At 42.0% G+C, this 27,988-nt stretch overlaps 1 protein-coding gene across 3 annotated transcripts in view; it reads right to left on the bottom strand.

The window, feature by feature from the left end:
- pkn1b (protein kinase N1b) overlaps positions 1-27,988 on the bottom strand; it is a 44,804-nt gene that overhangs the window by 13,401 nt on the left and 3,415 nt on the right. For 2 of the 3 annotated variants that reach the window (XM_080904484.1, XM_080904485.1), the window contains exons 3-7: positions 4,382-4,682; positions 3,204-3,349; positions 2,976-3,096; positions 1,045-1,190; positions 55-268 (exon numbers count right to left, since the gene is read on the bottom strand). In XM_080904484.1, coding sequence (XP_080760610.1) covers positions 55-268; positions 1,045-1,190; positions 2,976-3,096; positions 3,204-3,349; positions 4,382-4,682 — 928 coding nt within the window. Of the gene's footprint in view, positions 1-54; positions 269-1,044; positions 1,191-2,975; positions 3,097-3,203; positions 3,350-4,381; positions 4,683-8,910; positions 9,213-27,988 lie in introns of those variants that run through there. The other variant, XM_080904483.1, reaches the window with a different exon arrangement.

The raw sequence follows: 27,988 nt of genomic DNA on the forward strand, positions 1-27,988 counted from the left end.
AACTCTGACTGAATATGCTGAAAGCTGTTTTATTCTCCTATTTATTCTGTCTACCTGTAAGGGGTGATGGTTTGATCAGGGTGCTGTACTGGTTATGGACATATGGGGTGCTGTGACGGGAGCTGAAAGCTGAGGAGGAGGCCAGCACTAGCTCCTCTTTGATGAGGCAGGCTTTGGGATGATCCTCAGGCAGCTCCAGCAGTCTTTGTTCCAGAGAGCATCGGAGCAGGTCCAGACGCTGGGACGAGCCGCTCAAACCACACTGAGCCTGCGGAGCGCAGAAAGAATACAAAGCTGTGAGACTGGAGACAGATTTCAGATTCTTTTTAACATACTGTCCTGTGCTAACGTCTTTCTTGTAAATGGTGAAAGTCTTGTCCTTAAAAAACCGGAAAAATCCAGCAAAGACCTGAACCAGGACCTGAGAGATTAACAGGTCTGTGGGTCAAATGGGCTTTTGGCTGAACCGTCAACTGTTCACTGAAGCCTCATAAGAAATGGTTTCACTGGATGCTTCAATAAACTGCTGCATCCACTTCCTATTTTTCTTGCAAAATGAGGAGGCTAAACTGACATTATTTAGCAATGCTTAAAGGAAAAAAAAGTCAGAATTAGAAAATGTAACCAAATCTCTTTGAAATGACTACTCTGGATTATGTGGATGTGTCTGCACCAATAAAAGTACAGGTTTTTGCTTCTGCCTTTTCCAAAGAAACACTGACACTTTAAGGATTGGCTCAGTATTTAGGAACAAATGTTATGACTCTTTCACTTTCTTTCAAAGAGATACGTGACTGATATCACCACAAAGGTACAGCTAGTAATTGGTTAGCATTGTTGGACTAACATATGAGACTGGTAATTGTGAGAAGCAGCTAGCTGGATCTGTTTAACGGTAACAACATACAGCACAGAACTCAGCATTTTCTATTCCATCTACCCAAAGGAGAGACGCAAATGCAACTTTTTAGGGTTTAAAACAGATGATACTGCCAGGACTGTAGATCTCTGACCCAGATAAAGTTCAACCATCTCCTCTCTGACCTCAGCAATGGCCTTCTTATCTTGGACCTTTCCCGCACCCAGCAGTCGCATCATGTTCTTGGCTCCCTCAGCCATGGCGTGCTCCACACGGTAGTGATGCCACAGCTCCTCCACACGCAGCTCCGCCCCACACAGGTCCGGCTTACCTGGGACAAGGTGTGAACAGCACACAACATGAACAAAGGGCAAAAATGACTAAATATGACATAGAAACAGAAAGTGTAACGAGGCTTTTTTCCAACGATGCACTGGATCCTTTGTTTCCATTTGCTCATAAATATAACCTTAAACACTGTGAGAGTTCCACACAAATCAAAATTTGCAGGAGAAATCTAATTAAAGACATAAAACAAACAAAAGATGTTTTACACTTGGTCACCCCAGGCTTAAACCTCTGTGGTGGGGTTTTAAAGAACAGGCTGTTGATCCTCATCAAGCTGGAGACGGTTACAGAAGCATATCTCACGAATTTGATCCTCACCAGTCAGATGTAAGAATGTGTGTAAGAGCACTGTAACTCTCCACAATCTGCAAACCGGTCAGTTAGCAATGATTAGCTAATTAGCCAGGAGTGTTAAGGCCTGGGTAGCTTCCAAGAGGATAAAAGACATCTGTCACGTTTATGAGGCCACCATCATCATCACTGAACACGAACAGCGTGCATTGCAGGTCTGCAAGCACAAAGCACTACTCTCATTAAGGAACCATGCTAGCTTGCTTGAATGAAGGCTAAATGATCTTTAGATCATTTGATCTGCAGCTCATTTAGATGAAGGCTGTTTAAACAATGCTGTGTGGATGAATGAGAGCAAAATGGATTTCTCAGCCAGTAAGACAACAATCTCTAAACACACAAGTTGCTCTACTAAAGTTTGCTTAAAGTCCTGACCTTAATCCCACAAAACTACTGTGGAAATATCTGAGGTGAAAGGCTCATGAGATTGCAGATACCCCCCACAGACACGTAACATTTGATAATTTTGTCTCATGTGTCACAGCGGTACAGAAAGTTTTTCCAAGAGAAAGGTTCTGTAGTATCGTAGTACTCATTTGACATTGTGTTTTTGTCTGCCTCATTTAAAGCCTCTTTTATCTCTGGTTGAGGTCGCTGCCGACTTGTGGAGAAACATCTGACTCATTTCTGGTGCCAGTAAACGCTCCACCGTGTCAGCTAGCTCGTCTGACACGCTGGGTACATTGTGCGCAGGTCCTTGTGAGTGAGCGTGTAAAATAAACATTAAAGCTTAAATGCAAAGACTTCCACGGAGCTGAGAGGAACTGGAAAGTTGGGTAATACCCTCAAGAGTGACTGCATTTATGCACCAACAGTCATGTGATCCGCGTTAACATAAAAATGGCAAACTTGGCAGTTTTAAAAAAAGCTGAAGAAGCAACACGCTGGAAGAAAAGTGGCACAGACCAAAACAAAAAACATCTCCCCAATCGAAGTGTGTGTCTTTAAGTCAGCGAGCTTGGTGTCCTATCTAGCGTCGCTGCTGATCTGAGCTTTGTTTTATCCTGCCTGCTTATTCTCTTTCATCTCTCACTCCTTCCTTCCCAGCGCTTCGCTCTGTTGTCATCTCTGACTCAGTCCTTTCAGGCTCACTCCCTTCCTGGCTCCCCGCATCTGCCCGGCCTGCTCTCTAACCTCTGTTAAATGAGCCATGGCTTTTAGTTGTTGGGCAACATCAAGGGGATGCAGGAACATCAATAAGACTCTAACCTGAGAGAGTGAGGGGGCTGTAATGGACACTGCGCTTGTGTGTGTGCGCGTATGAGTGTGTGTTTTTGACTGGAAGACTATACGCTGTGAAGTTCTGAACCAAGAATTGATCCGCCCGCATCATAAAATATGCAGTGTTTATAAGCTGAAAGACTGACAGGTGGAGTAAAGGAGGAACTGAAAGATGAGACAAAAGCACGATAGGTACTTTGGTTGTCCTCAGACTGCTCCGTTGCCTGCATGGCCTTTCGGATCTGCATGCGGATGATGTCGATCTTTGTCTTGCTGTCCTGCAGCATCTGCTGAGCAGTCTGGAGAAGCTTCTTGTCCTGAAAAGTGACAAGAGATCATGTCACAGGTTGAACACCGGAAGGTGCAGGTGACAGTAAACATAGTGAGTAAGACTTTTTGCTGGTGGTTGTGCTAGTTCAGTTACCTTGGTACCGCCACTGGAATATATTGGAATCATGTTCTCTGCTCCCTGTTTGACTTTCAGCTCAATGTTCAGTTGCCGCTCCAAAGCAGCTATGCGGTGCTGATTGGTGGACGTCTGGTTGACGGGTCCTGGAGACTTATTTGAATCTGGTAACAGAAAGAGAGTCGGCTTAGGAGGTCAGGTTGCTTCTGATGCAGTCTTTCAAACATCACTTTTGTCAAATGGTCGGACGTGAAGCTAAAAACTGTGTGTAGGTTTTCTTTTGGTTGTTTGTTTTTTACTTGTTTTACTCCATAAAAGGCCAACACACAAGACATTTATATGTTTTTACATATTTCCTGCCTAAGGAGGCATCAGGTTTCAGTTACAAGTGAGTAAAGTTTATATATAAAGACACTTTCAGATCGGTATTTTCCATCCATCCATCTTCTTCCGCTTATCCGGGGCCGGGTCGTGGGGACAGCAGCCTAAGCAGACAAGCCCAGACCTTCCTCTCCCGGTCTACTCCTCTAGCTTGTCCGGGGATAACACCAAGGTGTTCCCAGGCCAGCAGAGAGATATAATCCCTCCAGCGTGTCCTGGGTCTCCCCCGGGGCCTCCTCCAGGTGGGACATACACCTCACCCAGGAGGCGCCCAGTAGGCATCCTTGTCAGATGCCCGAACCACCTTTCCTGGCTCCTTCCAATGTTTTATGAAGCATAAATCTAGTAGCAGGAATCAGCTAAAGCTAACAGACTTTTTTTTAATTCCTGACTTTTTTTTAGGAAAAAAAACCTAAAGCTGAGTAATGCACCTTATAGCTGAAACGGTGCATTACTCAGGCTTATGTTATCATCACATCATAACTACAGTTCTGGAGCTCGATTAAGGTGTTGTTCATTTCTTAGTTTAGTTTCACAACTGTTTTATAATCGTTAGGCACCATGTGGAAATATGAGTATGGAAAGGTGCTGATTTGATAAAACAGGAATGGAACCCCTGGTGCCAAACAATTTACCTGCTAAACATTAGCACTGATACTATGAGCATGTTGGTATGTTAAAGCATTTAACTCAAAGCTCCAGCGTGCCTTATTAACATCTCAGTGTTATCTAAAAGGAGGAAACACAAAAAGGCCTCCAGCAGCACAGGCAACATGTGATGTATGCTCCAAATCAGATACAGTAAAGCACTGTACCTTTGTTTTCTTCATGGCCTTTGACCACAATGTGAGCATCCAGCTCTTGGAGCTGAGCCTGGAGTGACTCAAGCTTCCGCTTGGAGCTGCGGAGCTGTGAGTCCACCTGCTGGGCATTCCTCTTGTCGGTAGTGGCCCTGCGCAGATTCTCTGCACCCTCCTTGATCTTCAGCTCCTTGCGGATCTCTCTGCGGATCTTCTCGCGGTGCTCATCCAGCCGCTGCTGCACACTGGAGTCTGAAAAGTCTGAGTTTTGGTCCAGACCGAGCTGCTGGAGCACTGACAGCCTGTCTGTGTCACTCTGAAAAAGGGAAAAAAAAGGAGATGGTTGTTATTGTTAAAGAGCCTAAAGAGAAGGGAAAGGTGATTTCCCACAAGAACATGAAAAAAAGGTTCTATATTTAGGTTGCTGTTTATGAGAAGGATTATTCAGTTTGACCTAAGAAACTGATTTGCAGGGTGACGGAGCAAAGCTGAGGTTATGACAGTAAAAGCTGGAAACAGTCACCCTGCACATATTTGACAAAATGAAGCACTGCAGGATAAAAGGAGAGAAAAACTGTACGTCTGTGAGAGAATCGTCAACATTTGACACCTGCCAAGCTGACGTGGTGAAGCAGCATCAAAGCAGAGGCAGCACTTAAGTGTGTAAAGAGCTGAGTGCTCACATCAGCTCTCCTGCTGATCAACACTAACCAGATTACAGAAGATTAGAACAGCAACAATGCAAACTAAAATCAATCAGGGTCTCCTTCTGGATTGGTCACTAGTAAGCAAACATAATAGTAAGCATACATGAGATGCAATATTTAGTAGAGGAGAAAACAGAATATCACCAGATGCACAAGAGTTTAATTTGAGCTTATTTCCAGCATCATTTTTTTTTCTTGGTCGCTAATAAAACAGTTTTACATGATTAACAGTTAATAATCATCCTTATTTTTCTTATACTGGACCTTGGTGCAGCCCAGCAGTTAATCCTATGTCAGAAACAAGCTTTTTTCTGCAAGCCAACTTTCTGTGTGTTTCAAACAGAAAGTCTGAACAAAAGGTGGACGGACTGTGTTGATCAGAAGAGAATACAATAAGATGTAAAAGAAAGGAGGAAGATCAGGGGTGTCCAACTCCAGGCCTCAAGGGCTGGTGTCCTGCAGGTTTTAGATATCACCTTGGGTCAACACACCTGACTCAAATGATTAGTTCATTACCAGGCCTCTGCAGAACTTCAAGACATGTTGAAGAGGTAGTTTAGCCATTTAAATCAGCTGTGTTGGATCAAGGACACATCTAAAACCTGCAGGACTGGAGTTGGACCCTCCTGTGTTACACGTTACATTAGCAGCTAATGCTAACAAGCTTGGTTACCAAACTGCATCCATAGATTATGCGTGAGCAATACACAATCAGATACCTGCTAATATTAGCTAGGAATAGTACAAAGTAACAGTTTCACTCACAAAATCAAACTAAAAACTTCTTGAATGGACTGTACAATTAACCACGCAGGAATTTAGACTGACGTTTTGCAGATATGTGATTGCTAGCCATCTGACATTAACTCTTCTGCCATTCTGGATGTTTGACAACCATGATGGCAATGTAGGGTCACGTGATTAAGACCTTGAGACCAGTCAGTAACCATTTGGCAACCAGTCGTAAGGGGAAAATGAATATTCCAACAACCAGTTGCTGAGTGTTTGCAGGACCTTGATGGGAAATCCTTTGCTAAAGCCTCAGGAAAACAGATATAGAGAGCAGTCAGTGACCTCCTGACAACCACTGGTAACTAGGGAAAACTGTGTATCTCCAACCAGCTGTGATTGCTTTGATCGGTAGCAGACTGCTGTGGTCACTCACAGTTTGAACACACTAACTTTTCTACAAGCACTTACCAGCTATTCTCCAAGCAGTAGTGAAACTGTGAAAAGTGTGACACAAAACGGAAACGGAAAATGTTTGCTGGCACAGTAAAAGATGCACCTTCCAGTACTGGCTGCACAATTGTTACTTAGAAGACAAATATTCTCCATTTCTGGTTTGTGTCACAGTTTCTCAAGTAACTGTGTTTCTCTCAGTTTCTCTCAGCAAGTATTTGCAGTCATGTTGACAACTTCTATCCAAACTGCTGGCAACCATGCCAATCTGATACTGACCAAGGCAATCATAAGGATGCTTTTGGTGGAGGACCCTCTTTGTGACCAATTTCATCTAATGATAACTAGCAGCCTCAAGGACACATTCGCCAATCAGTTAAGAAATACATATTTTTACCTCAAAATATCATGTCCAGTATGGTAAGCAACTTGTGTGCATGATGTCACGTGAGAAATCTCTACTATTTTTAACATAATTTTGTTAAAGCTGTTCCGAAAGGCAACAACAGCTATGGGTGACACTGAGTTTTACTAAAAAACCCTGCAGACAGACAGGCACACAGCCCTAACCCTAGCTAGCAGCTGAACACATAGCTGTAGTAGATGTTCACAGCACAGAACAACACTCTATGAGGAGGTCAATAAAGCTAAAGCTTAAGTTGTTTAAAACAACTTTTAAACAACCCAGAAATATTAAACAGTTATCATAAACGTTTACCTGGCTGCCACAAATGTTCTCATTAGCTTTTTAACTCTTAGCAAATACCCGGTACCACGTTAGCCGCTAAGTTACGATTAACCTAGTGGCTATGGCTAAAATGAAAAGCTAGCTAAGAGCTAGGCAACAAATATTATCAGGCCTGCACATCTGTAATGTTAACAGACAGCCTTAATTTAACAAGGTGGCTGTAATGTATGAGTTACCAATAATAATAATAATTTGCAGCTAACTGGCTATACAGATTTAAAAGAATTTCTAGCAGGCATTTCTATTTCTTCCACCAAAGTAAACCTATAAAAATGCTTATTTCATTACTGAAGTTGGACATTTTAACATGGGAGCTTAACATAGGCATTGTTCATTTAAAAAACATATACGCTTGACAGAAAATATGGGAAAGCATGATTAACCTGCTCTTTTAAATTATGTGCATGGATTAATTTAAAAGTTGTTAACAACAGTTGTATCAGTTGTTACAGGCTACACCTTCATCAACGCGGCTCCAAAGAAGAGTTTGACCTCTGCCTTTAAACTGATTTAAGCCGGTTGATTTCTCTCATATTTCGAACTCAGTATGATGATGATGAACAGGCGACTGGAAGTTAACTGGAGACAGCAGGCGAGAGTCATTTGATGGGGAAGAACTTCTATGTGTACCAACGGCTGAGCATGGAAGGTAGACAGAAGGAACCTGTGAATCCGTGGAGCTAAACCTTTATGGCAGCAGATGGGAATGGGCACTGATGCATCCACAGTAGACTTTAAAAATAGGAGAAGTTGGCTGGAAAAAAGTTCAGAGATACTAACTGAACCCTCTTCTGCCAACATGAAGAAAGCGGAAAGTAAGCATTTAAAGGCATACAACAGGAAGTGAAGCGTTTTGTGGTGTGGCTCCGCTCCTGAACGTCAGATAATCTCCAGCAAACTCAAACTACAGGAAACGTCTTTGGCAATTTGGTCAAATTTGTCAATGCAACCATCATGAGATAACCATCATTATCTTACCCTTTATAGATGCAGCCCATAAAACCAAATAAAACCTGATGACACTAAAAATGAAACAAAACATTTTTAAACAGCAAAACCAAGATAAAACTAAGTGAATTCTTTAAAAACTGTTGTAACATCTGAGGGCTCTCAGCTCCACTGTGCTGGAGTTAAAAGACGAGCTGCTCAGGGCCTTTCCCTGCACTGTGCAGCCAGCTATCCAGCTTAGCGGATCTGATTACAGCCGCTTAGGTCTCCGTGTCCATCCAGCCACACACAGGCTACGGCTACAGCACTGTTCTCATTAGGCCATAATCCATCGGCAACACAATGCACGACAACCAAACCACATGGCACAGGCCGAGGGCTTGTGGGATTTTAACTGCAGATTTAATGCAATGTTACGTCACTGCACAGCTCTGAAGCAATCAAACTGAGCGTGTCTCACTTGTTGTTGAAAAAGGTCAACTATGTTATCTTGCTTGGTCTAGAAGAACAACAGACGCACTATTTTTATACACGTATACAGAAGTAGGCATGTACGATGGATGCATACTGCTGTATATTATTAACATCGCTGATGATGTGGCAGACCTGAACAGCATGAGCGCGCCAGCAGCGGCCATTCATGGCAGAAAAGAAAGCGGAGCAACCATGAACTGCAGGAAGGGAGAGTTTGCACTCTGACGTAGTCCTGCTCGACACAATACAACTTAATCCCTGGTGTTTTACAACAAAGAACCTCTGGAGTGAGGTATAAGACAAATCAGGCAGCAGGGTGAAATCACAACAGTGGACAGCAGTCAAAATTCACAAGTGATTCGCTGTGAGACAGTAGATGTTTTTACAGGAAATGAACGAGGAAACTGACAGAAAAGAGAAGGGCCACAGTAACGCAGGGAAAGAAAGCGGCGGTGTTGAGGCCTGCTCCGGCCACAGTGGCCTACCGAAGACTCTGGATCACCCTGCTCGGGGCTATCAATCAACTGATCCCGTGGCAGGTCTTCCAATGCACAGTCCTCACTGGCCATCTTTGGCCTCCCTCCGGCTTTGCTCTTGGGCCACCACACACACACACATACACACACCCAGCACTGACAGCAGCACCAATCAGACAACACAAAGTCCTACTCCTGCCTCCCCCAAATCCAGGATGTCCTTCCCGCCAGGAATCAAAAGCCAGGCTAAATCTGGAGCGAGTGAACAAGGTGGAGGAGAGGAAGAAAGAACGGCATAGACCGAGCCCCACCTCGCTGCTTCCTGTTCTGCTCTTTGCCAGATAGAGACTGAGGCGTCATGCACTCTGTACACACACACACACATTTAAGTGGTTTTGTAACTGAGAGAGCTCACAGTCACTCTGCTTCCTGCTACCGAGTCCCCATAGCTGAGAGACAGGCTGTTGTGATAGAGTCTACTACCAAAGCAAGTTCTTGTGTATTTTTGGCATATTCGTGAATATGGAACTATGATACACACACAGATTTTATGCATCCAGGTCAGAATTTCTGCATAGATAATAAGACACTGTCAGAAAAAGTGTTGGATTAAGAAAATAAACCTCTAAGTGAGTAGGGATGTGTCAAAGGACAAGCTGATGGATCTGCATTCCCTGGGATAAAGGCTGAAGCAAACAAACTCTTCTCACTTGAACACTAAGCCATGGATATTAAAAACCTGTGCACGGAGATGGACTTTGCCTGCAAGTCTATTTGAAGATGGCACAAAAAATGCTGAGCAGTCACTTCCCATACACGAACAAGCAGTGATCGCACATCAGCAGCACTGACTGATCGCGGCTGTTCCTGAGGGCAATAGATGGTCTCACTGCTGCCTGACTTCTGTACTCTTCCTGCCAGCGAGAGACAAGCAGGTCATGGGTTTATCTGACTCAGATGCTCAGCAGCGCAGTGGCACTGACCTTCCAAGCCCTCACTGTGCGGCAGATAGCCGTCTCTGGCCACCGTGTATCCACCATTGCAACAACATGAGACACGAGAAGGGAACCAACAAGCACACACAGTGTGGCATTTAAAGAGGCACCAAAGCACATCCAGTTCTTCATATTCCCGCATTTTACAGCAAGGGGAATAGGAAGTGAAATAAGATGAAGTTATGCCAACCTATGCAAAGCACAGGCAGTTAGAAATGTTCTGATAACAGATATCCACACTGTGAAACATATCTGTGTGCGGGTAATAAAACATTTCCTTACCGGGCAGCTGTCACTCTCAGTGGCTGGTGTTTTGCGTGGACTGGTAGCTGCGGAGATAACAGCCCCCATGCATCCATGCTGTCTCTCACCTCTACAGATATGGCTGAGATGTCATCATTAATTCGACAGCAATGAAAGTGAAAATTTCCAAACTGATCTCAAACTATCTTGAAGCCTGTCAACACAAAACTGTGTTTCATTGTGTCTGTGAAATCGCAGGGTGTGCAGCTGCTAAAAGTGTACTGACCACATTATCAGGAACTAAGATCATATCACTTCGCTCTTAAAGTTACAGTCAGTTCATCTGATTTGGATTCAAAATTAAAACATAAAATTACTGTCAGTCAACAGTGCCAACCCTCAGCCTCCAAGGAGATCCACATAATGTACCAGTTTGAAAATCCTTGGTGACTTCCTTCATTGGCTATTGCATTCACAGGATTTTCTTGACCTCTGACCTTAAGGTCAAAGTCACTGAGATTCAAACTTGTCTGAGATTTTTAACAGATACATATAATATGAATTTAAAAATCCTCGGTGGCGTCTTTCACAAGTTATCAAGTTAACAACATTTTCACAAAACTTGACCTCTGACCTCTGAAGACCTCTCGGAGATTTTTCGGAGATTATTATGACGACATATTGATGAAAATCTGTAAAGAACTTTCACTCTCTGTGCTGCTGTTCATTTCTAAGAGCTCTGAAACTTTAAACGGGATATATATTTAAACGTTAATGTTACCATCCCATAGCCTAATAAAGGACATGTGGAAATTGTCTTACTTTGTTGGCAGATCAAAGTGAAATTTGTTTCAAGTTGCCCATATAAAATCCATTCCCCCAGCAGATAATCTACACTGCACTTAAAACATGCTGTAAACAAGAGAATCAGTGAAAACGTGGCACTTGCAGTTTTAACCAAACAGGTTAACTCATGTTCAGCATCCGTTACCATAGTGATTTCGCCAGATAAAAAGAGAGTGACAGCAGAGCGTTCTCACTCCCGAGGCGTAACATGTGGACGTTTTGTCACGTCCCGCGGCGTTCCTGAGGAACGCGAAAGGAGACCTTCGGCGTTCTTATGGTACGCGGCGGGTTATGGCTGGAATCCAGTGCAATGACGCTCCCGCGGTAGTAGACGTTCCAGACCTGTATTCCAGCCCTAAACCTAACCTTATCCCTAGCCCTGACCATAACCTTATTCCTGACCTTAACCAGGACTTTAATGATGTTAAATAGCGTGTTTCTAAGCGATTTGAAGAAAAAGAGCGAACATGTGTAGGTTCAGTCCAGACGGTTCTCATATTTCCTCTTTTTCCGAGGTCGTCATTTAGGAACGTGGTGGGTAGCCGAAAACGTAATATGGTGACGATTTGTCACCTAGCGTAAAATGTTACGCTTTGGGAGTGAGAACGGGTTGGTGACAGAAAGCTCGGCATAACTTGCTAACCCATTCATCTTGCTTCGTACTACACCCCTCTGAAACCCAAGGTTTTTTTGTTCTATTGTAAAACACAATACAGCACTCCTTCAAAATCTTCTCTCCGTACAATATGTCCAGTCGGGCCGCTATTTTTAGATCGCTCTACAGAAGTCCGGCTCTGTCCCCTTGCACTTGTGCATCTGTGATGCAGACTGGATCTCCACTGTGTAAAAACAGGGAGCTTTCAACTCGATTTTTTTTTAACTGTTGTTAACTTAGCATTTTAACAACTGTTTATAGCAACTTTTTACAAAAGGAAAAAACACCTCATGACAAATTTTAAGGCTTTTACTGCCTGAGCAGAAGTCTTGCTCCCCTACCACCATGTACTCACTGTTTAGAGAGTGAAAGAAGGCTGTGAACAGCAGCAGCAACCAGACTGAGAAAAATAACAATTTTATCTTGGTATTCAGCATGACCCTTGATGAGTTTGAATCGATAAACTTGATGACACAAATATCTGTATGAAAGAATAACAGTTTAACTCAGTTTTTCCTTGTTTGGCACCTTGTCCTCCATCAACGATCAACACCTGCTTGTTATCCATAGCCTTTCTGAACAATGACAGTGTGTTCAGAGCAGGGTATTTTTCCGTGACCTGGACCCTGCCTTTCATCCAACTGTCTCTGCTGATCTTCTCACGACTGGCCTGGGGAGTCTTAGCACCCCTGGCAAATTGAAGGACTGCCAGGGACTGGAGGCCTTAGACAGATGCTCAGACAAAAGTCTGACATCGAAAACATCATCCTGGCTTAATGAGATTAAAACACTGTATAAATTTTACATTCCATCAGTGAATTGATTAGATAAGAAAATACTCCACATAGACTTTGCCATGGCGATATAATAGGACGAGATTATGAATCTGAGAGAGGAATTCCATCCATAATTAAAATACTAGTGTTTAGTCCTCCTTGATTTTATTTTAAAGTTAAGTCACTGCTAACCGGCTAGCACTGGATCTTCTAGTCTTATGTTTTTCCCACCACATCATGGCAGATTTCAATCAGTCAGCTGCTCATCCAGCAAGAACAAGGACCACCGGCTAAAGTTGGAATTGTTTCTAGATGAAACAAGCCTATAGGTCAAAGTGTGGAACAAAACAACTCCCAACTGCTATCTTCATCTCTCTCTCTCTCCAACCCCTTCTGTCTTGGCCTGTCTGTATTTTCTTTGCTTTATACCTATTGTAATAATAATAGTGTTGCTCCCTCTTTCCTCTCTTAAGCTTACCGTCCATCCATCGTGCACATATCTCTGGTAACAGAGGCTGCCCGGTAACGCCGGTGGGTGACAGAAAGCTATCCCTTTGATTGAGTTTTAATGGCCTGTCAACTCATCTTAACTCATCTGGAGTTAAAAATACAGATTAGGTCCATTTTGTTGGAAGTGCAGGCGGTCAGGGAATGCTTCATTCTGTGAGCACTCATTTTATTACTCACTCGCTCACAAACACCTGCAATTCACAGGCAACAATTGTAATGAGGAGGCTTGGGAATGGACTTTCTTACCTGAATCAAGTTATGAATAATTTAATAAATGAAACCTAAGCCGCGTTTTGCATGAGGAGGCGTTTTTGTCCCTGAAAGGGGGACTTGTTGGAAGTTGAGGAAAATTCATTTTCTTTCATAAAGGTTAAAAGTGAAATGCAAGGTCATGTTGTCAATTTTATTATGTGCAGATGTGGGCCATTTCTAAAGAACGTCTGTAGTGTGATAAACCTCACCTGAGCAGAAGTGGACTAAACAGAGAATTCCAATTAATCCCTGCACTTACAAACACACACACACAAACACACTTCTGCCCAGCAGATAAAACAAGGCAATGGATACCAACAGAAAACAATGAACAAGCTCGACCACAAAGATACATTAACTCTCATTTCCAAGACTGACATCCACAAACACACAGGCCTAATGTACTGTAACTGATTGGTAATGAATAAAACAGCACTGTAAAGGACCATGTCAGTTGGATGTTGAGGGTACTAAGAGGAGGAAGTGTTGCTCTGCATGATGTTGGCACAGCAGATCAGAGGGAAGTCTGCTTTTGGGCTTCAAAGTTAACTTGAGGACACTGTTACAGTCAGCGAGACTGAGCCGACTCCTATGTGAGCCTAGTTTCACTACCGAGCAGTAGAGTTAGGTATGATCTTTGATGTGACTGATGCCATTCTGTCCACCAAAAGCTACAGCAAACAGATCAATCGCTTATTTTAGCTTTTGTCTTGCATTTTGTTTTCTTGCATTGCACGGGGATAAAGTGGTAATAAATACGAGAGAACCAGAAATAATGGGGAATCTCAAGCCCCCCCAACTTACACACTTATCCTGCATTCATCTACATTACATTCCTGGCCATTTTAAGACATTAAAGTAACAGGGTGCAAAATAGCATCATTAATTGTCAATGCATTGCAGATTGCAGACAACTGAATTATGTTTTCTTACCCATCGCAATTTAACCCTTTAAGACCTACCATAGAACCAAGTCCGGCAGAGCTTATATTATATTTTTACATGCTGTAGTGCCATTTTTGGGAGCAGGTTGCTATACATCAATACAACCATGATAGCCCAAATTTTAATAATATGTATGCATTAAGTGCATAGTAATTACATAAATTGCAAAAAAGTGCAATAAACTACAAAAAAATTGAAAATCGTTTTTGTTTTTTTACCATATATTTCTAGTTAGAGAAATTTAAGAGGCTTATCCCTTAAAACTGTAAATACAAAAAAGTTGCACAAAATAGTTTCCAACCACAGCAAATTTATTTTGAGTATTTTCATAGTTTTATTTTTGAAATACACCAATTTTTATATACTGCAGAAAAAACAAAAAACAATCCTATAATGCAAATCTGCAAAGAAAACAGTGTGTGCATCAAAATAAACTATTTCCAGCAGTGCAATTTGACTTCTAAGCATCCCAGAAATGACACAGAAAGTCATAAAGTCAAACATAATTTTTTAAAAAACACCAGTATAGGCTTATAAGGCCTTGATGGTAAAAAACTACATTTCTGCGAAAATGACGTCACTTCCGGTTTCGGGCAGGTCATGGCGGACACGTGATAGTTCACGCTGACCTCTATTCCAACATAGGAAGTGTTATGAACAGCTGATCGGATCGGCAAAGCGTGTTTCTGGAATATTATTTTTTTGTTGCTGCAAGTGCTTTTTATGCAATTTTTGCAAAGCTATATGTGGAAGGAAACCGTGACCTAGGACAAGCTGATGGCATAAGATGTAAGTACAACTCCTCCGGTTTCATATGCAAAAACAATAATTGCGCTTTAGTAATTAGTTTAGTAATTAGTCCATACAAGTAGATGAGTCAGTGAAGCTCACTTCTGACCGATGAAAGTGATATTGAGATGAGTTGAGGATATCCTGAACATTTCTATTAACATTTCTATTAATGCTGTCTTTGCCTCTGTTAGCCACTGTTAGATTCTGTTAGCTGCTGTTAGATTCTGTTAGCTGCTATTAGATTCTTCTGTTAGCTGCTGTCAGTGAAACTTTCTTTGAAAATTGTTGGACATGGACATTTAGTGAATAAACCTGTCATATGATGTGAGAATGTAATCAAATTCTTTATCAGAGGGAAAGTTTGATTTTCAGGATACTCGAGCCATTGAGGGGCATAATGTTAGCTTAGAACCAGCTGTAGCTGTATTAACTAGCTTGTTATCAACTGTCTGGAGAATGGATGGTTAGGTTTTTTCTTCATCACCATCAGTTTTAAACTCTGCAATTGTGTTTGACTTACACAGCAATATGAGCATTTTTGTTGGCATTTATGACTCAATACAGCCCCAGTTTCAAAAAAGTTGGTCCACATGTAACCTATGTTTAAACAGTAAATAATATGATGATTCTCTAAAACTAATTGGCCTCTATTGTGTAGACGCTATATAAGCTCCTAGGTCATTTAGTAGGTGTCAATCTCTTCATCTTCTAGGAGGAAAATGAAAAAAAGTTCCTTTTACGTTTAACAGAGAGCATGCATAGTAATAGCTGGCTTTGTAGAGTATAACACATGGAGTTTTACCATGCAAGAAGGCTGCGGAAATTGGGAAACATACAGTCATGCTCAATTTTAAATATCAAATATTCTTCATTTAATCTGTTTTTCGGAAATGCACAAACCTTATCGCAGTGAAATACTAAATCACTGCAGTTCCGTTTTAAGACCAGGAAAACATACACCAAACAAATCACAAAATTATTTCAGCCAAATTCCCAGCTGTTATAAAATCTGTATTGGGATTTAAACTCTTGCCCTCTATGAATGAGTTAACTGCTTACAGAATGTACCTTGGACTGTGTCTGTGTGCTGCCTGTTAATCCCTAAAATCCCTTATATTCCAGGGAAATTCTCTAGCCAAATCTCCTTTTTACAAAGTGTAACACTGCCGTACGTATATGTGCTGTACTCTACTGAATTCACGTTTATGAGGGGAGAAGATTCGCCACGTCTGAGCAGACAGGAGACAAAATGTGCTCCGGTTTAGGTCACAAAAAAAGTGTCTCGTGTCCGAGTGCACATCTGCCTGCGTGGCCGTGAGTTTGTGAATGTGCAGCAATGTCCGCTTCACAGCCGGGGAGGAGCTGATCGACATGCACGGCATCGTTGTGAAAGAGTCTATCTTCTCAAGAGACTTCAGTAAACACTAATGTGTTTGTGTTCCTAGCTTTGTCCATTGTGAACTCTCCTGCAACAAACAGGCGCTCTGTTCAGGCTCCTCAGGAATAAAACAGCATAAAACCCCGAATGGGAAAAGCTCCACAGTTCTCATAATTAATATGGCTCTGTCTTGCATGTAACAGAAGCTTAAGGATAAGATAGAAATAAAAATGACACAGTTGAAGGATTGTGACTATTTCCAAAAATACCATTCTTTTAAGTCCATTTTACTCCAACCTTATATTAAATTTTGTGTGCAAGGCAACATCATCTTAAACATTGCTTCTATGTAGTATATTTATATGTCATTAACATGCATGAAATAATACATCCAAAAACAGAAATTTATTGAACTTCTCAGATAAATAATAAATGACAAAAGGAGCAAGGCACATTTTTAAAAAAATACACTATTTACCGCATTTATTTGCATCAATCTTATTTCAGCTCAGTGTGAGTCATTACTGCATACTGCTGTTATTTATGGTCATGCTAGACACGCACTGAGGGAACCTCCTCTCACAAAAACACACTCACTTAAGTTTGAGTGTTTCTGATGATGACATGCTATGTTACGGTAATAACACAATAACACCTTCCTAATAAGTGCTAAACTGAACAGCAGGAGCGTGAGAAAGAGAGGAAAGCATTGTCATTGTCACTGAAGCTTTTCTGCTGCATACTGCAGAAAATCTTTTGGTATAGCCGGCTTAAAAGACCTCCAAACTGCTGACCTTTTGTTAGTTCTCCTGCTAGCTGCTGCTATAATGTGGTGAGATGAAAACAGAATAACCGAGGGAATAGAACAGGTGGTTTCCACCCACTGTTTAACCAATTCGGTCTTTTAAATTTGTATCAGACTGATTGAAATCCCAGATTGGTGCATCCCTACTTGTGGGAAGTTATACATCAAGACCACCCCTTACAGAGTAGAGGGCCAGTGATGACAGATTTGGCATTAACTAAGTAAGAAAGGACATGAATCAGAGGAGCTCGTATGTAAGCGGGTTGTAAAGTGGCTTGCAAAGCTGTATGCAGGCTGAATCAGCTAAAGCAGCAACCCGTACATGAGATTTGAGGTCATATATGTGACATTCATTGCTCAAGAGTTGTCTACCACATTGACACGGTAAAGCCACTGATTGCTAGGCAGAAATAAGCATTTCCAAACTGGCTTGCAGTGGTTCCTGACGGTTGATCTTGTTGCTAGCACATTTCCACATTTTCTTGTAGTTTTTCATGTTTGTCTGCTCTCTACCTATTAGCTGTGTGGCAGAAAAACGTAAGAAAGTGCAAAGCGAATAGAAAATGGAGACGTTGTAGCCAACGTGTTTAAAAGGCACAATTTTTCCTTTGAAGACAAACAGTCTCCATTTCTGGTTTGTGTTGCACTTTTCGCAGTTTTAAAACAGCTCGGACAGTATTTCAAGACCATCCCTTGCATTCAAACTACAACCGCAGCAAAATACGTTTTTGACTATCGGTTGGGTTGCAGACCAGTCTCTAGGTCTGTATGACACACACCTAGAGAGTGGTCTGCAACCACCTGGCAACTACTAGTTGTAAAGCAACTTGTTGTTGCTGGCAACCAGTTGGGGAAGGCACTAGGAAAATTATGCCTCTGTTGCTGGGGCTATAGCAATCATTTTCATAGTGCCTTCCCCAACTGGTACAGCTAGTGGTTGCTAGGTAGTTGCAGACCAGTCTCTACGTCTGTATGATTTTGGCCTGCTTCACTTGAGCCTATGCTGCCACTATGATCGTCACATGTCCAACATGGCAGACAAGTTAGTGTCACGTGTTTAGTGGTCACGTGTCTGCAAAACCTTGATAATACACACAGAAGTGTATCGGCTGAGCCATCAGCTTACATGAGATGGTATTATGCAGCTTGCTGGCTGAGCTTGACCCCTGGTGTACACGAACAAACGCTTTGCTTTTGGAGATTTGTAGTTATTTGCTTTTAGGCTAGCCTATTCAGTATGTTTTTTAAAGAGCAGCCCCTGACTGGCTGAGAGGTAAAAAAGGTCAGTGGAAATAAATGCAACAGACATAACCCACTTTTCCCTGAATGCACCACTGAGATGCACCTGCATATAAAAAAGGCAGAAAACAAAGTTGTTGACCTACAACAGTCAGCCTGCATAAGGGTGTTACTCAGAGGAGAACCCATGAGGCACTTTGCAGTCAGAACTGCTTTAACTCCATGCCTTTCTCCATATTTAAAACTGATTTCAAGTTGGGTATGGGAACGTATGGTGCATTACACTCAAAAAGACTGAAAATATATGGAATATTAAGAGATCTCAAAATAGGAGAAAACGCAGGGGAGGTCACAAAGGAGAAAAGGCATGTGATATCAGGTATTGTAGGAAGTGAGGTAATGTGCATAAAGACAGAAGCCTGAAGGGAGAGGAGGAAATAAAAAGCTGATTCGGTCTATAGATTAAAGTCACACAGGTAGATGGTACAGCCCCATTTAGCAGGAAGTAACTTCCTGCAGATTCGATTTTAAGAAATTCAACTTAGTGCTTCTTTGTGGATGCTCCATAACTGAAATCTCACAGGAATCCCGCAGCCTAAAACGTGAATGAGGTACAACTGCTGCAGGATTTGCCCCATTACTGTACTGTACTTCCTCCCCCCACCTCCCCCCCAACTTCCTGGTATAAATCCAAACTCAGATGTTGTGTAAATCATGCACGGATGTCCATGAGAGATTTCATCAGAAAATCATGTGTTTTAAATCTAAGGTTATTAAGATGTCATCCTGCAGCGTCTTCCGGCCTCTTGCTCCTGAATCTAACGGGTCAACAACAGGCTTTGTGACACATGCTTTACTCAATATGCTAACATGTCACCTACAGTGATTATCAGAGGACAAAGGGAGCGGAAAGAGACACACTGTGTAATGGAGTGGCTGAACCGGCATGATGGTAATGGACGAGGAAGATTAAAAATGATTATGGCAGAAGGGCTGAGGGGGATAAGAGGTCCATTCTATAATGCAGACGATTATCCCTCTTTACTGATGCTGTTGATTATGACAGCGAAGTGCTTAGAGCGGGAGGAAAAAACAAACATGCAGAAATGTTTGCAGATTTGTATGATCTTGGTTGCACTATAATGGCTAATGAAAACAAGACTCCATTCATCAGGTCAAAGTAGTCTGCAGAGAGTAGTCTGCACATGATGTGGCACTTTGATTTTTCTGCTGCTCATCTGGGGTTATGCAACGGTGCAATCCTGCAAGGGAATACTTAGTACTTACTTATTCAATATGCTTAGGAGCACTGCATGAACCTCACTTTTAAAAAGGCTCAAAAAATAGCTAACAAAGCATTATCTAGGGACTATTTTCAGATGTGGATTCATGCACCAGCAGCAGATAAGCATGTGTGGATATGACTCAAAATAAAACACTGTTCATATTTCTAAAATAGCACGTCTGACCAGCATCTACTAGAGCTAAAAAAAAAAAATGCAGAAGAGCCAAAAAACTGCAGTCCAACCATGCTCACAGCCATGCTAATGATGCAAACAATAATGCTAAATCATTCTACCAAAAGCTCAAAAAGTCCTACTGTTTAGTAAACCCATCTTATGGGCGGTTTATACGTCAGTCAAAAGGATCCTGTGCTCTCATTAGTATTTACTTCAATCACTCACTGTGAAGATGAGAAAAAAATGTATTCGAGACCGACTTCACAACACCGGCACGCTACAGCTGTGGCTCAAGAGGTTAAGCCGGGTCTACTTATTGAAAGGTCGTGGTATGATCCCTAGCTCCTCCAATCTACATGTCGAAGTGTCCTTGATTACGACTTTGAATACCAAGTCCCCCTGATGCATGCAGCTCCACTGGAGTGAGTTTGTGCATGAACCTTAGAATGAAAGCAATGTACCAATGTGTGTATGAATGGGTGAAAAAGACTTTGGGTATGTGCTCAGCTAGAGTAGAAAACTGCTCTAAAGTACCAGTCCATTTCAGCAGCTTGAAGTTGCTGAATATGACTGACTTTCTATCATTACTAATCACCACATAACCGCCTGTTTGCAGTCTATCAGCAAATCAAGAAGTGCATCTTGGAAAAGTGAGGGTCTGTGGGGACACAGGTTTTGGATACACTGATAACACTTCTTGTAGGATCAGTTTATTATTGGTTCTGGAATTTCAGCATGTGTGTTGATAAGAAGAAAAATATAAAAGTTAGAGCCATGTGACAGCAATTCTTTTATACAATGTAGTACTGCTGGTCGGAGCTTATCGGAAGAAAAGGGTCAAGCCAGGGATCATAAAAGTCCGAGACTGCCCGTAGCATATCACAATACGTATCCATATCAAAGCTGGTGCAGCCTGTCAGCTAGTTCAGTACCAGAACTATGAGTCGAGCTTTCTCTTTTCTGTCTTCTGTTGGCTTTCCCTCTTCATTAAAGACTATTTATGCTTCTCCAGTTACAGCTTTCATCATATCCCGTGAATTGTTGATATCTTGGCGGGGGGGGGGAAAGCCCAAACTAACAATGGCACCTGGGTGCTTTTTGTTCCTCTGTATCCCACTGTTCCAGCAATTCAACCTCAGAGACTTTACTAACAATAGCTGCAGTTTGGGTTACATTCTGAAGGGTGGGCTTGTTGTTGGGCTAACCAGCTACTACCTTTGTCGCTCCCTCTCAAGAAGGTAATAACAGAATTTTTTGTTCCACTTCTCTCAGACTTTTACGGCCTCTGGGTGGACAGAACAGACAGCTCGCTGTTGCAAGCGACATCATGGCCGACCACGCTGCTGTTCCCACGAAGCCTCAGCGTGGCGAGCATCTTAAATCCAACACCACCCCTGCAGCGCTACACACTGGCTATCACATGACCTCTGCACGGTAGCGTGGCAGCTCATCTTATTGCCTCAAGTGTAACCACAATCAGGTCACACAGTACAGGTTCCTCTTTCTCTTTACTTTAGCATGTGGCAACTTCATCGTTTCTACCATGTACGTCATTTTGCAACACAAAGGTCTCGGCGTCCAGCTGCCATGTGCTGTCATGATTTAAGTGAAATAAGTCCGAGTGTTCTGAAATAAAACTTACACTTTTAAAAGCTTGCTGATGCCCCAAGTCTGTTTTCTTTTATTGATTAAAACCCCAAACAATCAGATCTTAATCAGTCAATCTGATGTTGAAAATGAGCTTTAACTCCAGACCCCTAGCTGATTTGATCTTTGTACTGTTAGCAAATGGCTCTAGTTTAAAATTGCATTGTACTAACAACATTATTAATAAAGCCACAGGATCAATATCAAGTACAAGAGAGAGGACTGGCCAATAAAAATGACCAGTTTTAACTTTATGTGGAAGTCCAGTGGAAGTGACCAGGATTAGATATTTCGTACATAAAACTGATACATTTCTTTGGCTACAAAAAAATGAAAATATCTTTCAAGTAGTTTGAAAAATGAAGGCAAAGTGGTGCTTATACATAGATGGCTGCCCATCCCTGGGGTTTTTCTCTTCCCAGTATAAGCGCTTGCTCACTGGGGGTCATCTGACTGTTGAGGTTGGAGGAGGACTACAAAACAACTCAGTCTTTATGGTCTCCAATATTATTGTCCCTAACTTTAAAAAAATGCACGTTTAAAGTGTAGCTAGGGGTGTGTCTAGACTTCACCTCAGCTACAGAGACGTCAAGCATGTGTTTGTTAACAGCGCTTCTTCATCTAATATTTGTGGTGGATGTGGTGTTTGCTGGCCGTGTTGCCCCCCCGAGTATAAACTTGTTCTAAATGTGAACGAATGTGCAGCAGCCGGCATCAGTGACAAAACCATACACAGAGAAAGGGCCAGACCACATATGGTCAAAAGTAAAAATAATTTTTACCTACGTAATTTCCTTCTTCAGTGTTGTATTTCCTGTCCTGCAGTACAATAATTAGGTTAAAAAAGTACTATACATCTGATTTTGCTGTCTGAGGACAACAAATGGTTTACTACTTTATCATATCTTAAGCTCAAGCTTCATCACTTCAGACACAGTTTAAGGAAATAATGTTGCCACAAATCCATGAAAAGACTCATTCAGATGACATTTGAACATCTAGTACACATTATGACACGTGGAAAAACTCATATTTACTGATGAAGATTATTCCAGCTTCTTATCAAACTGCACTGAAAATGTTTTTTCTTATTTATTCTTTGTTTTTGTTTTTATGATAAAATATGGAGTTATCTATCTTGTGGCTTCGCCTTTTTACCTCAGTGAATGGTCTGGCAGTGCCAAGCTGAGGTAAAAAAAAAAAAAAAACACAGTCCAAGCTGTTTCACAAGCTCACCTCAGCCTCAGTGCCCTCTGGCATCACAAAACTACTTTAGCAACCAGTCGGCGTTGATGGCTCCCTTCCTTTGTGACCTTCCTGTTCTTGGGTAATACTGGCAGAATTACCACTTCCAGAAGGAACTTACAATACGCTGCGCTAACATCGTTTCTCCAGCTTGTCCTTCTTAGCGGCACAATCGTGTAATACCACAATCCCTTAAGGCTCTGAAACACTCACCAAACCAGCTTAGAAAAAAAGCAACAGTCTATGCTGATGGTTTTCTCCAGTCTTTCTGCTGTAGTTATAGTTTTGCTTGGTGTCATAGATAACTAATCCTCTGAATGTCTGCCGGGTGACTGCAGCATCAGCTGGTTTGCAGACTGGTTGGCTGAATTTAAACATGACTGGTGAACTGTTGGGAGGTGCAGCCATTAGACTGGAAGACGGGGAGTCATGAATTCTAGCTGACATTTATCAGATTTTTTTCCCTACTCTGGCATTTAAGGTGTTAGTATTGCTCTCTGGCACTAATTGGGACTTCGTAGCTGCACCCTAATGAGCAGTGCTACTGCTAGACACATCTATTGGCTTTATTTATGAATTCCATTAAGATTTGTCCATCAATACTTCAGAAGCTGTAATGCAGCAGGAAGCTTGCCGACTGGCATGCCTGTGAGACAGACAGATTTCTGCATACACAGTGTAATCCTGGATTGAGGCAGGAGGGGCTGGATGCTGGGGGGGAGGTGGTTGTATATGTGTTTGTGAGCCTGCATGGGTGACTGAGGGCTCTAATGCTACCCTCCAAGGAGGTCAGAGACAGAGTTGAAGTCCACAGTCTCATAATCCTATTATCCATCGCAGTGGCAGCTGGACACATAATTTTGAGCGTGATGCAAGACATCACCGAGTACTACGACACATGTGCTGCCATTAGCCAACCTCATCTAGCAGCGCTTCTGCACGTGAGTATTCTCAAAGTCGTCAAATGCCATTAAAGACCGAGCCGCTTCCCCTCTCTTGGATGATCGATAAAAAAGTAATTTGTAGCCCTCGTTCCTACAACACTGAGAGAAGGAGCAGCGGCAACTCTTCTAACTTGCCTCGTACAGATAATAACTGCAGGAAACCAACAGAAATAAAGAATTCATGAGGGAGAGGCCACAGAGTGTATATAGCAGCTCCCAAGCTATGTTATCAGCTCAGTGCAGAAAGCTGGATTTACACTTCTTACAGCCATCTGATGAGAGACTGTGGGTCAGCAGATAAAGAGGCTGCAAATCGATAAATGCAGGATAGAGATGGCAGAGACGCGCTAATAGTTAAGCTATATTCTCATGATCTCGCGATCTCATTCAGAGAGAAACAGTCATTTTAATTGTTTTCTTTAGAGTGAGACCAAATTCTTCCATCAGTGCTGCCTTAATAACATTCTGAGGAGAACTAAAAGGAGGGGACTGCGATCAAACGAGCGCAATCACCACATCGATGTGTCTTGGTCCAATCTGACAGGTCCTATCATCATTACCAACATGGCCCCTTGATCTCAATCAGCCATTGCTTACTGGCTGTGTGCCGCTGCTGCTGCTGGCCTGCCGGGATAATGACTGAGCCGTTTGTCATTGTTACGCAGGGAGAATGAATTCATCATAGTGGGCAGAAAAAGCTCAATTGCAGCCCAGGCTACGAAGGAGGAATAATGGATTCAGTCAGCGGGCTTTATAAGCTTGAATGTGTCATCAACGCACCGGTCACCAGTCAGTTATCATCTCTGTGTGAAGTTTAGGAAACAAAGGGAAAACTTACTGCTCATGCTACTTACATTTTTTTAAAAGCACAGTTATTTTTATGTAATTTAAAAGGGCAGTGGTCATTACTTTGACAGTAGTATATTGATGAAATCAGTGATCATGAATATTTGTGTTAATTTAGATAATAATTGAGTTCAGTAACCATCATTCCTTTGTTCCAGCGACACACTGATGCAGCCTTATTATATTTTAAGGCTCATTTATCATTATGTTATCATTATGTCTTTATCAATTATGTTATTAATGTGCAATATCACTGATCACACTGCACCTATGCTCCTCAGATGGCATGTATGTGTGTGTGTATATATATATATATATATATATATATATATATATATATATATATATATATATATATATATATATATATATATATATATATATATATACATACAGTGGGGCAAAAAAGTATTTAGTCAGCCACCGATTGTGCAAGTTCCCCCACTTGAAATGATGACAGAGGTCAGTAATGTGCACCAGAGGTACACTTCAACTGTGAGAGACAGAATGTGAAAAAAAAAATCCATGAATTCACATGGTAGGATTTGTAAAGAATTTATTCGTAAATTAGGGTGGAAAATAAGTATTCGGTCACCTCAAAAAAGGAAAATCTCTGGCTCTCACAGACCTGTAACGTCTTCTGTAAGAAGCTTTTCTGTACCCCACTCGTTACCTGTGTGAATGGCACCTGTTTGAACTCATCATCTGTATAAAAGACACCTGTCCACAGCCTCAAACAGTCAGACTCCAAACTCCGCCATGGCCAAGACCAAAGAGCTTTCGAAGGACACCAGGAAAAGTATTGTAGACCTGCACCAGACTGGGAAGAGTGAATCTACAATAGGCAAGCAGCTTGGTGTGAACAAATCAACTGTGGGAGCAATCATCAGAAAATGGAAGCCATACAAGACCACTGATAATCTCCCTCGATCTGGGGCTCCACGCAAGATCTCATCCCGTGGGGTCAAAATGATCATGAGAACGGTGAGCAAAGATCCCAGAACCACACGGGGGGACCTGGTGAATGACCTGCAGAGAGCTGGGACCAAAGTAACAAAGGTCACCATCAGTAACACACTACAACGGCAGGGAATCAAATCCCGCAGTGCCAGACGTGTTCCGCTGCTGAAGCCAGTGCATGTCCAGGCCCGTCTGAAGTTTGCCAGAGAGCACATGGATGATACAGCAGAGGATTGGGAGAATGTCATGTGGTCAGATGAAACCAAAGTAGAACTTTTTGGTATAAACTCAACTCGTCGTGTTTGGAGGAAGAAGAATACTGAGTTGCATCCCAAGAACACCATACCTACTGTGAAGCATGGGGGTGGAAACATCATGCTATGGGGCTGTTTTTCTGCCAAGGGGACAGGACGACTGATCCGTGTTAAGGACAGAATGAATGGGGCCATGTATCGTGAGATTTTGAGCCAAAACCTCCTTCCATCAGTGAGAACTTTGAAGATGAAACGAGGCTGGGTCTTCCAACATGACAATGATCCAAAACACACCGCCCGGGCAACAAAGGAGTGGCTCCGTAAGAAGCATTTGAAAGTCCTGGAGTGGCCTAGCCAGTCTCCAGACCTCAACCCCATAGAAAATCTGTGGCGGGAGTTGAAAGTCCGTGTTGCTCGGCGACAGCCCCAAAACATCACTGTTCTGGAGAAGATCTGCATGGAGGAATGGGCCAAAATACCAGCTTCTGTGTGTGCAAACCTGGTAAAGACCTATAGTAAACGTTTGACCTCTGTTATTGCCAACAAAGGTTATGTTACAAAGTATTGAGTTGTATTTTTGTTATTGAACAAATACTTATTTTCCACCCTGATTTACGAATAAATTCTTTACAAATCCTACCATGTGGATTCATGGATTTTTTTTTTTCACATTCTGTCTCTCACAGTTGAAGTGTACCTCTGGTGCAAATTACTGACCTCTGTTTTTTAGGTGGGGGAACTTGCACAATCGGTGGCTGACTAACTACTTTTTTGCCCCACTGTATATGTATGTATGTTTGTGTATGTATGTGTGGGTGTATCCGTACGCATGTGCATGTATAACTTGTACATATCTTTCTTGTGTAAATGTAAATACCTGTGTTATTTTGTAGATTTACAGAGAGATGCCAAACTGTATTTCATTGTTCTTCTAACAGTGACGATAAAGAGCTATTCTATTCTATTCTATTCTATTTTAGGGTAGCTGAACCTGATGTGCAAGACACAACAATATATGGAAAGTAAAGTGTCTGGCCTTTTGGGGTTTGATTAAAACCTAAAAGTGAACTTTCTTAAATGGACTGGTTCTTATATAGCGCTTTTTTACTCTTCTGAGCACTCAAAGCGCTTTATACAACTTGTGCATTCACCCATTCACACAAGCACATTTGTCTAAGTGCTTTTTTTAGCTAACATTCACACACATTCATACTCCGATGGATGCATCGGAGAGCAATTTGGGGTTAGTATCTTGCCCAAGGATATTTGGCATGCAGACTAGAGGAAGCCAGGAATCAAACCACCAACCTTCCGATCAGTAGGTGACCTGCTCTACCACCTGAGCTACAGCCACCCCAAAACTTCCTTAGAGAACCACAGGTTCCGGGTTACACAAGTGCATACTACTCCCTCCACAGAACAGCACAATTTGGCTTACAGGCACATGTAAGTCTGCCATTTGAGTACCTGTGAAGCATCCGATTACTCTAAGTGAACACTCAGATGTTGTCATCTTTTCAGAAGTGCACCAGCATCTCACTCTTAACTTTCTCTTCTGGTTACTCAGTTTGGTCTATTCTGTGAAGGGAGTAGCACACACCTGTGTGTGAACTGTTGTTTTCTGCATTTAGTCATTGCTTCTTTAACAAGCACGACAGTTTTCTGCTATACTAAAACAGTTAGGTGATTATAATGATCAAATAAATCACTGATAAATGATGAACACTTCATCATGCCACAGAAACAATGGAGTGTTTGCTACTAAAAATATGCCTCTATATACCTATGTCGATATCTGAGTAAAAGTCATAAATGATTAATGATTCCTTTGATCATCGTCAGTTACAGTCCACATCAGCATTACGTTATATTAGGTGGAAATAGTGTCTTTCTCCTAATGACCCTTAGTTTTTTAATCTAAGAGGAAGTCATTTGTGCCTACGTCAGAGGAAACTGCACTACTACTGTTACTCCAACACAGGTTGTTTTTCCAAGCATTGCAGTCACGATATAGTAATACTGGGTTTGAAAAATAAGGTGGAAATGCAGTATAGCTAAAACTTGGCAAACTCGCCAGAGTAAAATTATACTGTTTTACCACCAAACCACCGTCTTCCAGCGTTAATACCGCTATAAATAATATATTATTAAAGTTATAATTAGTTTATAAAGGCAAACTACTTCTCTAAGACCTGTGCCCCCCAGCTGTGTGGAGTCTTTCATAAACTGTTTATGCTGAGTCTGAGTCTGCAGAGGGTCCCGGTGATGTGGAAGACATCATGCCTCGTCCCTGTA

This window comes from Rhamphochromis sp. 'chilingali' (genome assembly GCF_963969265.1).
Source record: "Rhamphochromis sp. 'chilingali' genome assembly, chromosome: 15".
In the NCBI taxonomy this organism is placed as follows: domain Eukaryota; kingdom Metazoa; phylum Chordata; class Actinopteri; order Cichliformes; family Cichlidae; genus Rhamphochromis; species Rhamphochromis sp. 'chilingali'.